This window comes from Seriola dumerili, unplaced genomic scaffold, assembly GCF_002260705.1.
Source record: "Seriola dumerili isolate Sdu_G_001 unplaced genomic scaffold, Sdu_1.0 BDQW01000219.1, whole genome shotgun sequence".
Classification (NCBI taxonomy): Eukaryota; Metazoa; Chordata; class Actinopteri; order Carangiformes; family Carangidae; genus Seriola; species Seriola dumerili.
The window spans coordinates 3,783,921-3,799,976 of record NW_019174474.1 but is presented as its reverse complement, the minus strand read 5'-3'; the positions used below and the strand labels follow the sequence as shown (position 1 = coordinate 3,799,976).

The window sequence follows — 16,056 nt, the reverse complement described above, 5'->3', positions numbered from 1 at the left end:
GGCCCTGGGAGCTTGATACAAACAAGCCCGCATACAATAGGAGTCTTTTAGAAAATAGCCAATATTTGAATGAGTTAGGATTAAGAAAATGAGTTTCATTTTAAGATTATTGTTGGCCGCAAATCATTTGTTCAGCTTCTGGAATGAAAAGTGTGTGTGTGTTTGTGTGTATGTGTGTGTGTGTTTGCACACATGCGCCTTTAGATGCCCTTAGCGTCAGGGTGCTTGTAGATAAATGGCCGATTGGTATTGACTTCAATTTAGAAAATGCTGCCCTACACTTTTCTCTCTACGAAACCCTGGGGCACCTGGGGGGAAATCCAGAACTGCTCTGCCAAAGGAAATGTATTACTGAGGGTCACAAGCTCCAGTTTAGCGGATTTACTGTACCCTCACACACTCAAACTACACACCCGCTACACACCTACATACACACACAGCAGAGAGGGCCTTCTACACTTGTCATGACAAACCCTGTGATCTGTGTTGAGAACACACTGCTCATGCTGTCATTGTTGAAATACGGCAGTGACAGAGCGACTTAGTGTGACGACGGGTGACTGAAGGCTGGCCACAGGCAAATATGTCACAGCTAGTTTAGGCTTCACATCACATCCCTATACATGGTTTAGTTTGGCTGGTATGATTCAGCTAAAGATGTTTGTTGTTTACAAGCGCAGGCATACTTGGCAGTGGGCCAGACTTAAATGGATGAAAAGCAATAGGGTGAGATTGCGCCTTGACAGTGTCCATAAGCTAAATCTGAACTTAGACCTTGTGGAGACCGGATGGATCCTCCTGTGTGGCTGGCTGCTCTAGAGAGTTACTACAAACTGGGTGTTCATACAGAGAATTTTATTATAATCATATTCAGAAGCAGATAGCCACTTCCTCCTCAATCTGATGTCAGCGGGGTATAGTGTCTCCCACTGCCCAAATTTGAATCTCCTTAGAAAACAGTCTCTCTCTCTCTCTCTCTCTCTCTCTCTCTCTCTCTCTCTGTTTCTCTCACACCCACCCACACACACACACACACACACACACACACACACACACACACACACACTCACGCACACACTGCATCACTTCACGAGACATCAAACATTGACAAAGTCCCTTTTTAGTGCTGCCTGTTGGCACAGTAACTCCGGGCTAACGAAGTCACACGCTGGCAGAATATTAATAACAGCAAGCCAATCACAGAGCTGCATGGGGGAAAGTTATTTGCATATGAGAGGTGAGGGAGTCCATCCAACACACTGCCTTCATACATCTCCAGCACAGTGGGATGTGTATCTGTGTGCACGCTTGAGTGTACGTTTGTTACAAAAAAAGGCCTGGCAAAAATTTGCTTAGTTACTCATTTGTAAAAGTGGTCTTTCTTCTACTTCTCAGGTTTTTTTTTTTTTTTTGGCCATTGAAATACTACAGGAGAGGGCCAACTTCACTTTCTCCAAATCAGTACAAATATTTCCAGTGAAGTAGACACGGCTGTTCAATCTTTTATGGCAAATAAATTTAATTCCCCGGTTCTGCATGGTGAGCAACACCTCAGGGTTCAGGGTTGTGGCCCAGTGTACCAGGTTTACCTCTGTGTACTTGAACATTTAAACCACTGTGGCTCACCAGACTTTTAAAATCTGAATGAGCGTCATGCCTTCCTGTGGGTTCAGCGCAGCACATAGTACTGCAGTTAATGACAAATCATCTGTGGTAGCTATAATCGAGTTGCATTTTTAAAGATAGGGTACAACACATACACACTCAACACACATACAAATGAGTGTGTGATGAAGGTCATCAGTCTGCAAACAATGAGAGCTTTGTCAAGAAATGCAGTCTTTGCACATGGGAAGTAAGGATGGGCACATTTTCTTTTTTTTTTTTTTTTTTTTAGTGCCTCACAAATCAATCACAGCACTAATGGGATACACAAATATAATTAACTGGGTTTGAGCATCCAGACGTGAAAACAAAAATAGATAAATACTGCAACCTGTTGAAGGCTAATTTCCTAGGGAGCTTTATTTTTTTATTTTTTTTCCCACAGAAACGTGCGCCTTTGATTGATAGTGTTTACTGTCATAATCTCTGTTGTCAGCGTTTCTCACATCCTTAACCTTACCTTATACTCTTTTCAGACAAAGGGATCATGCAGCAGCAATATATCCTATAATGTTTATTGAAAGCAGTGAAACAATTTGTATTGATAAGGACACAACAAAAATCATGTGATCAGGATCTGACCCCATTCACTGGATTTTTTTTCTTTTTTTTGTCCCAACTACCAAATACCTACTGTGTTCTCTGAGGGAAATCAATAAAATCCATTGAGCTGCATTGTTTCTATTAAGAGCTTTTTGTCAGACAAGACGTGACTTCTGGATGACGGATTTATAAAACAAAATGGTGAGCTGTGAGAGTGTATAAGGAAGATTCGCATGTCAACATGTAAACACAACACTGGCTTTAATTGACAGATGCAGCCATTTGCGTTGTCAAAATGTTGTATGTCCGACTTGCACTCTGTACTTTTTGCATAAGATAAGTCACAGATGTCCATATATAACATATAAAGTAAGACGGTAATTATTTATTTAATTAGTGCAATGGTAAAATTGTAACACTTGTAAGAGACAACCAAGTAACTTCACTGTCATGTCTCTAAAGACACAAAGAGTTTCAGTGACTTTAGAGACAGGTTAAGGGGTTAAAAGTTGGTAAAAATTCTGTTTACATCAGGAAAGTCCGAGCAGGAGAAAACCATGATACAAACCCTTTTTGTGCATAATTTACATTCAATGCATACATTTCTCATATTAAACTATTTAGAGTCTCCACAAACATTATTTGACCTTCATTGAAATCAGAAACCTTTTCTTTTTAAGATTACAGACTGCACAGCTTTTTTTTTTTTTTTTTATAAATCTACAGTAGATTTAACAATATAAAAACAAGGCTTGTGGGAAGACTGGCTTTATTTACCATCCAATTATCAGTAAGTTCCATGACAAGAGAGGCATGCAAACTGTCTCATTCTGCACAATGATGTTTAACAGGTCTTACTGTGGACAGCTCCCGGTGCTGAAATGAAGTCTAATAAACTTACCCGATGAAAAGGCCAGGAAGAAAAGCAGCTTATGCCTGTGGGGACATAAGATATGGATAAAATCAAATTAAACTGATGCTCTTTTAAAATAATGAGTATTTTTCCAGAAAACAAAATCAGAAAATGATGAACCTCACTGTTGAATAAGAAATTAATATCTGAGACCACTTTTAAGTAGAAGCGTACCATTCTTTCTTTTATTCAAATGCAAGTTTAATTCCACAGCATTAGCAAACAAGGGTAAGAAACCTTTACTTATAATATATTGTATTTATTTTTGCTTTGCCTGTAACCTTGGCTTACAGGAGTGCAAATGGATCAGAGAGCATGCCAGACACTTACACATAAGTCGGAGCTTTATGTGAACTGTACATTGTAAGTTGCTATAGGTCTGTTTTATATATAAAAAATTTCAAAAGTAAAACTGTGTTGGTCTCATTGCTGAAGAAACTGTCTTATTGCAGAACCTAAATGCTGACTCCTCTGTTATACAGGTGCTCAGTGGCATTGGTGATCCTTATGTTACAATATTGACACACTAAGTCTTAAACTGTGAGAGTCAAAAAGCCCATAGGCTATGTGTTTGGCCCCTCAGCTAGTAGTGCCTGTTACCAGCCTTTGCACTTACATCAGGAAGAATTTTTTTATTTTGCTACACAATTTGTCCTTATGACATAGTTGAAATAAACATAACACCCCTGTATGGCTTGTAGCTGCCTCCTTCTGCCTTCAGACAAAGCAGACAAATAGAAATAAATATGTTGATCATCCTGCTTCCTCCAGCATGGTTCCTTTTTGAATGGTGTTGGATCACTGAGTGAGTTCAGCCCACAGTGAGGGAATCGGTATATCCTGGTGTGAGTCAACTCTCCTCAGACTGTGGGTCGATGGTGCTGACTGAGCCAGGACAGCTAATAAATCACCTCCTGCCGTCCTAAAATGGCGGGGTTGTGATTGGGGAGGGAAGGGAGCCGTGAGCGAGGGTTAATGAATACAGGCCACATCGATCTGCTTCCACCGGTCTCCTCTCTCTCACCATCCACTCCTCTATTCTCAGGCCAAATGCTGCTCCAGCACTTTGCTGACCTGCCACACTAAGCACAGGCTGAGTGGCAAAGGATCCACAGGGGCCAGCAGACATCGAGCAGTAGCTAAGGCAAGGTAATGGCTAATGCTAGCAGCTAATTAGAGCCGTCAATTCTAACTACAGAATGAGGATAAGCTGCATGGGTGAAACAGTCACCAACAGTAACTAAGCAATACATGTTGTTTTGTCTACCCTGCAGCTGAGTAGCTGCAGGAGTTCTATTAGCATTAGTAGGAGTGGGTGACCGTAATGTGACTGCAGTAGTGCTAGCTTCAGCAGCTGGCAGTAGCACTAAGTCTCAGTCTATGGGAGTCTTGACCTTTATGGCTCAATAGCATATGTGTTTGGCCTGTGACCACAGGGTCAACCGATCTCCAGCTTATAACCCTGACTCACTTCAAGAAGGACAGTTCCTTCCAGTCATCACGTTGTTTCAGAGCTCAGCAGTCAGCAGTGAGAGTGAGCAGTGTCAGAAAAGGTAAAGTGTGTAAATTATTGGCCATCTACTCTAAAAGCAGCAGACCTGTGAAGCGTCAGCATCACTGCATCCGACTGGTGGCAGTCCCAGAGCCGTCTAATGTCATAGCTTGAACCCTCAGTGATGATCACACACAGATTAATTGGGTTTCTCACACACATGCACACACACACATTTATCAGCATGTAGACTCAACTTCCTGCTACATTTAATTTCCCCTCTAACCCTGACACAGCATTGTAGGGCAGGATGTCACTCGCTCAGTATTGACCTGACCCACACTTTCTACGCCACACTGCTTTTGGCCCACAGATGTTTAGCACCAGTCTCATCCATCCTGCTGTGTTATTGACCCACACTCTCCAAAGATTTTAACCACACACTCAACCCGTCCATAGCACTGACCCTTGTATATCTTGAATGTATTTCCTTTTTTGCCTCTTTGGGACCATACTATAGTGTTTGTTGTGGCCAAGAGATTCCCCCTCTTCCAGGAAAGTGGACATGGCCTATCTGTTGTATACATAAGTTCAGTACTGATGTTTAAAGTTTGACAAGTATTGTAGGGGGGGCTGCACGATGGTTCGGTGGTTGGCTCTGTCGCACTGTCATCAGGTTTGAGCCGAGGGCCTTTCTGTGTGGAGTTAGGATGTTCTCCCTGTGCTTGTGTGGGTTCTTACGGGGTATATGTGTGTTGTTTGTCTTTGTATATCAGCCCTGTGATAGACTGGTGACCTGTCCAGGGTGTACCCCACCCTCACCCAATGTCGGCTGAGATAAACGGTATAGATAATGGATGGATGGATCTATTGTAGGGGTCCAAATACATCATGATATTTTGAGAAGATGTAAACACAGCTCTATATGACCACCTGTGACTTTGCTCCTCATGGCATAATTCCACATTTGTTAACTCCAGTACAGCCATATACTGAAGGACCATTTCTGGGCATTGTGTGTCAAATAGTGGACAAAAGAGATTGTCAGCCGTGTCCTTTCCAAGGGCACGGTTCTATCTGTTCAGCTCTTATCAGTGTTTGGAGATTCAGTTGTTTCTTCAATTTTTCTGCCTTAAAGCCATGCATACTTTAAAATTTTTATAACACTGTTGGTACTTCGGGAGGTTAGTTCATCTGCAGTATTTCTTGCATTAAAACTGCAGATCATTTTCCAAAGAGGAAAATAAGCATAATACATGTACCTAGTTTATGATAAGTTTTTACAGTGAAGAGAAGAAAAGGTAGCTGACTGCTCCATATGTTTGTCAAGCAATAGAGGGTGTTCATTAACAGAATAATCACATGGTCATATGTTTGAAAGTGAAAATACATGATACCGTGCACTACATCTGTGATCAATAGCCACTGTTTTTTGCATTTATTTTATTTATTTAATATGAAGGAGCCAAACACAGAAATTAGCAAAACAGATAATCTAGCCAGTTTATAGTGTTTTGTAAGACAAGTCAGATCTTTAAGATGTATTAATGTTGTAGAACTGAGACATTGTAACACAAGACGCTGTATCATACTACAGAATAATCTCATAAAACTCCCTATGATTTACCACACGCCATATATTTATTTTCAGATGGCAATGAATCCTCATCACAGGCATCATTTCACATATTTCAAGGGAGTGCTGGTGGTCTACAGAGACTGTGGACGGTATTCCTTACTCTGATACTCTAACTAAGTACTAACTATGGATCCATGTGAACAGAACAAGGACAGAAAAAAAGACAGAGGTGAGGACAGGGAGAAAGAGACAGCCATAAAGACCGTAGAAGGAAACGTCATATATTCAGTGTGCTAACTGACCTTTTCCATGCTCATGCCCCCTGTAATAGCATTAACACAGCAGCTACATCCATGGTCATCAATTATCTGACCAACCCTGCCTGCACCACCTTAACTAATAGTTACCTCCCTGTCATGCTCATCCTTTCTCTCTTTTTCTTTCTCTCCTCCACTCCTCACTTTAAAGCACCATATCTAATGGGAATAGAATAGGTACATGAGCTGCACTTGGCATGTGTTTTGAAGTGCTTTTCCAGTTTTTCTGGCATGCTACCTTTTCAAAACACAGATGTTAGTGAGTGTTTTTATTCATCCTTTGTTTTTTGTTTTTTCCTGTTATTTCGGCCCTCTCAGAATCATTATTTTATGCCCAAAACGAACTCTAAGATATGTTTCATTCATTCCCTTTGTTGCTCACACAGTGGTTTTCCTCTCTCAAAAACATTGTAGGGTAATAAAGGACAGTCTGCATTCTTCTTTATTTGAAACCATAGCACCTCATTTCACGCAAAACATTTCTCTTATGTGCAAAGATTATTTTAATTTATTCCAAACTGTGAATGAGATAATAGCATCAGTCCTGGCCCTTCCTGGGTAAGCCTCATTATTTTGTGTTGATAAACATAGAATATCAAACAATGAATTTAAATTTTTTATTATTATTATTTAATTATAATTTTAAAGTGTCAAAAACACAGTTAATATGAATGTAAGGGCAAAGCCATGCTGGCACGAGAAGCAAGACATAAACCATATGCATTATAAAAAAAAAAAAAAAAAAATGTATGCATACAATTGTAACCAATGTATCCTCAGTAATGCGTTGCTTTAACATTTACACAGTGCAATAAAAAGCTTATTAGAACTAGAATGCATTCTATCAGACAGTTTGGTCTGCTGAATTTTAAAAGAGAGGAAATGTTATATTTTCTCTACATCATCCCCAAGCGCACATTATGTCCATGCTTTTTCAGTTTTCTAATAAGGAAAAGATCATTGTTTTTGACTGGTGACATGAATGCAGCAGAATTAAATGTGTTGCAAGTAAAATGCATAGTGAAAGGTAACATTCTTTTTTTAGAAGTATCCAGAAGATAATACTGAGCTTTATCATTTATTTAGTATGATATTTTATGCATATTCCTATATGTTAACACAAACAAGGGAACATATACAATAGCACAAATGCATTAGTCCTCATATTCTCCTTCTGTAAACTCTACCTTGCATCCATTTAAATTAGCTTCTGTATCACTTCATCGTCTTTATGGTCTAATGTGGACATGGAACATGAATTTTTCAATAACATCTTTACATAGTGGGATGTAAAATTCCGTTCATTTATTTATTTCATAAATTGGAATTAAAATTGGAATTGACAGAGGCACATTCATTAATGTCTGCATGTATTGTATTTTTTTTTTTTTTCTATAGTCCCTGTCTCCAACAGCAAATATATATGTGACAGGAGAGAGGAGGAAAAGAGGGAGAGAATGTGGTCATTAACCAAAGGCAGAGAGGGAGACTCCTTGTCCTGCATTCAAATGATTCTTAATTCAACACTATCAACACTCCTCTCGTCCCTCCTACTCCTCACCCCTAATCCTCATCCTTCTTTTTCGCTGCCTTTCTGTGCCATTTCACTGAGGAGGCTACTATGCAGTACGTTCCCTCATCTGTCTCCCTCATTCTTCTTCTCTATCCCTATTTATCTAATTTCTCACTTCCTTCTATAGGCTCCTTCCCCCTTCTTTATCAAGGACGTGGATATATCTCCTCCTACCCGGCCCCCATCTCTCTCCCCCACTCTCTCGGTAAGTCTCTTTTCCTCTATCTCTCCGTCTTTCTCTCTCATCTTTCCAAGAGATAACTGTGTGCAAGCTCTTTCATCGTTCTCCTCCCTGAAGAGAAGACTGCCCAGCAGACACAGAGAAGCAGAGTCAGCATTTCAGTCCTCCATGATGTCACGGACCCCCGACCCAACTCCCCCCTCCCCAAGCTTTAAAACACTCTTTCACACACACAATAAATCCTCTACAACTGACGAAATAAGAAAAGCAAACAGCTCTGTCCCATATGGTAATAATGCATGAGGGAAACACTCACCAAACTGCCTTACGAGAGGTGAGGAATAGCACTAAGCTGCATTTTCACTGGAGAGCACGGGCGCACTGCTGCGCTCATGAGACAGAGAGAGAGCACAAAACCACTTTGGAGTTGGAGTAGAAAGTCTGACCTCTTGTCTGTGTATGATACATGGGAATGGGAGGCTTTTAATTTCAAGGATAGGTTGGGGGGAGCGGTGGTGTGGAGACAGACAGCATGAGAGAGGGGAAGATCAGCACAAGTGAAGTGATCCAGAGAGTGAGAGTCAAGAAAGAAGGCGAGGGACAGAACACGTGAGAAACAGACGGAAAGAACGAGAGAAAGAGAGGAGAAGATAGTTACAGTGAGGGGAGGGAGAAGGAGGGATAGGGGAGGAGGGGAGGTTGAATGTGTTAATACACAGGAACACTGCATCAAACCAATGCACTGCTCTGAGGCTGGCTGAGCAGCTGAGAGGAGTGCGTCAGCAGTACATTCACGTTCCCACTGAAGGACAAAGGGAGGGGGCAGAGCGAGCATCTTAGCTGCCTGCAACACCGACACACATTGGAGGGGGGGGGGGGGGGGGGTAGAGAAAAGAGAGAGATTGGAGAATAAACAAGAAGAGGAGATGTGGATTAGAATGCTGCTCCTGCTGCTTCTGTGACGGTGGGCTGCCTGTTTGAGTGCTCGCGTGCCTCCTCCTCTCCATCTCTCTCTCTCACACACACTCTCCTTCGCGCACTCTATCTTTCTCATGCTCTTGATCTGTCAGTGGTTCTCGCTCTCCTTCTCTCTCAATCTCTCTCTTTCCCTCTCTCTCCCTCTCTCTCTCTCTCTCTCTGTTCTACTCTGGCTACTGCAGTAGTCCACCAGCCAGCCGCAAGTCTGACAGCCACACACATGGCTAACTGCCACAACTTACTACCTCAGCCCTGGAGAAAAACTAACAAATAAGCAAGCAGAAGAACACTGCAGGAGACAGCCTGGGGGACAAACAGCGAGCGGAGAGAAGAATCCTCAATACCTTTCTCTGTTTATGGATACAGATACGGAGCCCACTTCCACACACATCCTCCCAGCGTCATCCTTACTCTTTCTCTCATTGCAGAAGAGGACAAGAGTGCTCTCTCTCTCCTCCGACAGCCTTTTGCGAAGCTCCAACAGTGCAGCGCATCCTCTTCTCCACCCCCCACCCAGCGCCACCATCTCTCCCACCACCCCCAACCCCCCCGCCCCCCCGGGAGGAATAGACGGATTACTGCTAACTGTGCACACGGCAGCCTGCAGCTGCTCTGACCAGGGCCAGCCCAACGTTGGGAGGAAGCAAGAGGAACACAGAGGAGGAGAGGAGAGGGGGATGACTGTGCCGGGAGTTCTTTAGCCTTTTTCTGTCTCTCAGTCCCTGTCACAACGGGGCTAATCAGCGACCGACTAGCCCTTGGCAAAGTCACAGTGAGGGAGGTCTCTCCACCAAACAGGCGACCAGCCGACGAGCCAACACATGTATCAGGAGCCGACAGAACTGAGGATTTTTATTTATTTCAGTTGGTCACTTCTTCTCTCCTCCTCTGTCGTGTTTAACTGCATTATGGATCATTGTGATTTATCCATACTGGAGCTGCATTTTGGAGTCTGCAGCCTGGCAGGGGGGCAGTTAGTGGGGGCAGAAGGGATCCAGGCACCTGCCAAGCCTTCATGGCCTTATCTCTGCCTGTGAGTGTTTTCCATGCTGCTCTCAGTCTTTAATACCAGGAGCCATTTTGTACCCTTGGCTAATACAGGGCCACCTCACTTTTTCAAAGAGGAAAAACAAGAAAACATTGATTTCATGTCTTTCAATGGAAAGGAATTATAAATGAACGTGATGCACGGCTGTTGCTTTTAACATTTGGGAAAAGGCAAAAAGGACCACTTTCAAACTAATGAGGTACGTCACTCATCCTGTTATTCAACCTTTTCCTTACATTGCTGCACTGCTTTTCCTCTGCTACTTCTCTTGTATTAATCTCTCACTCTGTCTCTCTCTCTGTGTCCCTCTTTTTCCCGTCTCTCTCTCACACATCACTTTTGATACAGCGTTTCCCTGCACTGTCGATGGAACTTGGGAGCCTTGAGTTGCTCCAGCCAGGCTAGGGTGGTCTGTACTCTGGTGTGTGCCGTCTCCCCCCACCATGCAAAATAATGAGCCCTCCACACCATGAGTCCTCTGGGCCAGGTTAGTGTGCAGCCTACCTGGAACGCAGCCCTGCTCGCCGTGCTCTCCCTCATGGTGCCTGCTCTCAGTATGTGCCAGTCCACAGGCCCTGTGCTTGGCTCAGCTAACCCACAGAACTGTCCAGGTGTGTGCTCCTGCACTAACCAGCTCAGCAAGGTGGTGTGTACCCGCAGAGGCCTGGTTAGGGTTCCTCCGAACATCCCAGCCAACACCAGGTACCTGAATCTGATGGAAAACAGCATAGAGACCATACAGGCAGATACCTTCAGACACCTACATCACCTGGAGGTGCTGCAGTTGGGCAGAAATGCTATCAGGCAGATTGAAGTGGGGGCCTTCAGTGGCCTGACGAGTCTCAATACCCTAGAGCTGTTCGACAACAGACTGACGGTCATACCTAGTGGAGCTTTTGAGTACCTGTCAAAGTTGAGAGAGCTGTGGCTTAGAAATAATCCCATTGAGAGCATCCCCTCTTATGCCTTCAACCGTGTCCCCTCGCTTATGAGACTGGACCTGGGAGAGCTGAGGAAATTGGAGTACATTTCGGATGGGGCATTCGAGGGCCTTCAGAACCTCAAGTACCTCAACTTGGGGATGTGCAACCTGAGGGAGTTTCCCAATCTTTCACCTCTAGTGGGTTTGGAGGAGCTAGAAATATCAGAGAATGTTTTCCCTGAACTCAAGCCTGGGGCTTTCCGTGGGCTCCAGGAGTTGCGTAAACTGTGGATTATGAACTCTGCCATCACTACCATTGAGAGGAATGCATTTGATGACATCACAAAATTGGAGGAGCTCAATTTAGCCCATAATAACTTGTCGTCCCTCCCCCACAACCTCTTCACCCCTCTGCAGTACTTGGTACAGCTACACCTGCACCACAACCCTTGGCGATGTGACTGTGATGTAGTGTGGCTCTCCTGTTGGCTCAGAGAATACATTCCCACAAATTCCACCTGCTGCGGACGCTGCCACACCCCGGCCCACATGAGAGGACGATATCTGGTGGAAGTTGATCAGACCACCTTTCAGTGTTCAGCACCGTTCATACTCGATGCTCCCAGAGATCTGAACATCTCAGCGGCGAGGGTGGCAGAACTGAAGTGTCGCACAGCTGCCATGAGCTCAGTCCGATGGCTTCTCCCCAATGGGACTGTATTGACCCATGGCTCAGCCCACCCACGGATATCCGTCCTTAACGATGGGACACTCAATTTCTCCAATGTTCTCCCATCTGACACAGGGGTCTACACCTGCATGGTGAGCAACATGGCAGGAAATTCCAATGCCTCAGCCTACCTAAATGTCAGCAATGCCGAACTCAACACATCTAATCTGTCCTACTTTACCACTGTAACAGTTGAATTTTTGGAGCCCACAGTGGAGGAGACCCCTAAACCCAAGCCGACTGTCCCTGCCTCGCCCTCTGTCTTTCAGCCTGTCTTCATCTCCACACCAACTGTGCTGTTCCAAAATACTCAGACTCCAAGGCAGGTGTCAGTTCCCACTGTCACAGTCACTACTCAGCCAGCTGCCAGCCTGGATGAGATGATGAAAACCACCAAAATCATCATTGGCTGTTTTGTTGCTGTTACTTTGCTATCAGCTGCCATGTTGATAGCATTCTATAAGTTGCGTAAACGGCATCAACAGAGGGGCACGGTGGCAGCAGCCAGGACCATAGAAATCATACAGGTGGAGGAAGAAGTTCCTCCTGTTCCACCACCCACCTCCGGATCTAGTGGCTCTGATGACACAATGTTGGTACTGCCTACATTAGTGGAACACAACAGCAACACCTTTAAGCCTGGGTATGTGTCCTCCTCCTCCTCATCTCGCCAAGGGGGCTACGGAGCCCACTGGACCCAGAACAACTCTCTTCATCGCTCACTCAGACAGCATCACAGCCACATCAGCACCATTGCTGATCCCTACGTCATTAAGACTACTCACGGCAAGGAGAAGGTTCAAGAGACCCAAATCTGAGTAATGCTCCCTATGGATCTATCTCTGACTCTGCCCCAACCTCTCCTCTCCACCTATCTGCTCATCAGTCCATGCAATAGAATGCACAAAGAACAAAACGGTAACTTTCTTTTGTACAGAAGTGCAAAACAGAGACAGTTTTTTGTTTCTTGTACATGCCTACACATAAGTATATAAATATGAAAAAATACAAATATATATAAATGAAACTACCGTCAGGAAGTGGTGAGACATGCAGATTATATTAGAAAAGAAAGTAATTTGAAACTATTTTCTAATAACTGGTGACTTCTATTTAAAAAAGACAAAGATAATGAATTGCTTTTGTGATTGATAATAGAAGGTGGTACTGTCTACTGTAGGAGAAGAGGCATTTAGTTTGTTTTTTGACCATATTTAGGATGCAGTAAAAAAACTCTTTATACAGGCAACAGTTTATAAATACAGCCCCAAATGTAAGCTCCAGTTTTTACTGTGCCAAATATTATATGCAATAAAATGGTATTTCCAGACTAAAGAACACAAAAAGACACACAAGCAAAATCTGGATAGATAGAAATATTTGTCCAAGGATAGCAGCATAATGGCACAGATAGAATGTGCTGTTCAGTAGCTATCAGCCAAATGCTTTTGGACTGCAGTGAATTTCTGCAGCTAAGGTTTAACCCTCTGTTCGCTGGAGCTAAGCTGCGTTTATTTGACAGTGCCAGTGCTTCTTAGTTGTAGCGTATCTAAACATGTTTATTTAGTGTGCACATGATTCCCCACTGGCTCAACTGGCAAAGATGAAGTGCAGGCTAATAACAGCTGTTGCAAATACTTTGTTCTGTTATTGGTTGCATTTTGTATTATTTCTTTTCCCTTAGGTTTTGACATGCTTCTTAATGGCTTGTGTAGTGTTTAGGGCTAATTTAGTAATGCATTACAGCAGTTGCCTGACTTGTCTCTGCAAGGGCTCATTCCGATGCTAATTTTTCAAAGGAACAGACGTGGTGCAGTGATACAGGGCTTTGCTGACCGTTCTGCTTTTAGAGAAAAAAACAGAGGATTGAAAAGAAACAAAATGAATGTCTGATACTGGGGCTTTTCCATGGACTACATTGAAACATGACTTTGTTTTTCTTTTTGTTTTAACAATTTATTTTGAGCAACACTATTTTTATGGAGAGACAAAGGAGGCTATGAAAAATAAAAAACCTTTGGTTTGTATTTCTCTAATCAGAAACATTTTCATCTGATGTTTTTTCTTCTCTCTGAATATATTTCCATATGTGTGTAAGTTGTTTAATCGTAAAGGCTGGAGGCAGTATTGTAAATCGTATCTTATCCCAAACCCCCCATCTTATGGTCCTATGCATTTACTTAGTGTCTGCATGAATGGGTCTTTAAGTAACTGGTGTACAATGCTGCATTATACCCCACAGTGGGGCTCTATGCAGGTCAGATAGGCTGTTGGTCTTTGATGCCTCAGCTTAGTTCTTAACATTGATTTCTCAGTGACTGTGAAGGGGAAAAATACATGTATCCCACAGTTCTACAGTTTGTGGGTTTCTTTTCCTTATTCGCTTAACTGCAGGTTCTAGTTCCGATCTGAAACTGACATTTATCAAGTGAAAAAAAAAAACAGAAAAGAAAAAACAGTTGTGAGTGGTACATCATGATATGACGTACAACACAAGTATACTTCAGCAAAGCAAGTACTTCCAGAATGCAATCTAAATATATCACCTAACAAATGATTTTCATTTATTTTTTTATTTTTCCTGCAGATGCTGTACGTGTCAGTGCATTTTTGAACAATCTGAATTATCTTGACGTCATGCAGTTAAAAGGCCAGCTACCATAAATAGGTGTGCCTAGTCTCTGTGGTGACTACGATGCCTTACCTATGACCTTTATACTGTTGCCCTTCATACAACCACTCACCAGTTCTCCTTATTTTGTACTGAGTTTGACAAATACTATTCAACCTCGCAGGTTGCTGGTAATCTCAAAGGTTCATATTGCAATACAACAGTTCTCTCGCTGAGGCTATTTGGGGATAAAGAGGAAATTACAGTATGACCCCTGTGATAATTATGGAGGATGGTGAGTTGACAGGAACACCAAGGCTCCATTTAAGACCTCCTGGCGAGACTTCCTGTACCATCAAGAGATGGTTAATAATGTGCTGTGTGACACTGACTAGCATTGTGTTACTATATGTACTGTATATATGCATAATTCCTCTGACATTCACAATAAGATGACTGCATTACAGTAGGTACTCGTGGTGCAGTAAAACAAAACAGGGACAGCAATTATGTAACAGTCTGGAATACAGGTTGAGTGGGTTGAGTCAGTTCTGTCAGGAGTTTGTTTTAGATTTTGAAATATGTGTATTGTTTAAATAGGATGTACTGTACATACAGTATAAACAAATTCAAATATCAATTTAATTATTATCATTAAATTAATTTTTTTCATTTTGGAGGTTTCCTCAGCTCTGACTGGATGGATGAAGAGGTGCTAGTGTATTCTGCCAGCACATCTGGCAGTGTGGGAGTACAGGTGGGCCTCAACAAGCAGATGGAACCCCTAAGACTATGTCAAGTGTTTTCTTCAAGAAAATATGAGCGTGATACACTGCTGAAAAGTCAGTCACCACCAGAGTGTGATGCCTGCTCTTTGCTTTGACAAAACAGAATGTTCTTGGTTGTTACAGTATGTGTGGGTTGATAAAGAGCAGACTCTTATTATTTCCCCAGCGCAGCGTGGCTCTGGCCGTGCTACAGGCTTCATAAGAGGATGGTGGCTGTTTGTAAAGCCTTAACTGTGCCCAATAACCAGCCACATACAGACACACTGACAACTACTTCCTTTCTTCTTCTTTCTTTCTCCTCCTCCTCTTCAGTGTTGACAGCAAAAGAGGAGGCAGGTCCGGAATTAGCATAATGCTATCAACCATTCAGTCAATTCAAGTTTGCTGCGCCAGTGTCAAGGGTGAAGTGGCTGTGGGCTGGAGTGGAATGACCATTGTGTTATAACTGCTGAAAAAAACAAAGGCCCAGACAGTAGTCCTTCCCTGACAACATGGGTAGGGTTAATATAAACCTTTTCTCTGGGGTGGCTGCTGTCTTATCTCCAGCAGCTGTGTCAGTCATATGCTTTGAGTTTGGCTGTATGATGCCTTGTTGCAAATGAGCTATGAAGATGTCTTGTCATAACTGCTGTCCCCCCCCTTTTATCATTCGCTAATTGACATAAGATTATTGAGTGAAACCTCAATATAGCACGGACAGGTTGTGTTTTAAGGCT

General features: G+C 42.9%; 1 protein-coding gene across 1 annotated transcript; it reads left to right on the top strand.

Moving 5' to 3' along the window:
- Positions 1–9,848: 9,848 nt before the first annotated feature.
- Positions 9,849–15,150, top strand: LOC111228690 (leucine-rich repeat-containing protein 4-like). The gene is made up of 2 exons (XM_022754696.1): positions 9,849–10,488; positions 10,638–15,150. Exon 2 carries the CDS (start codon positions 10,759–10,761, stop codon positions 12,757–12,759), a length of 2,001 nt encoding a protein of 666 aa, XP_022610417.1. The 5' UTR covers positions 9,849–10,488; positions 10,638–10,758; the 3' UTR covers positions 12,760–15,150.
- Positions 15,151–16,056: the final 906 nt, after the last annotated feature.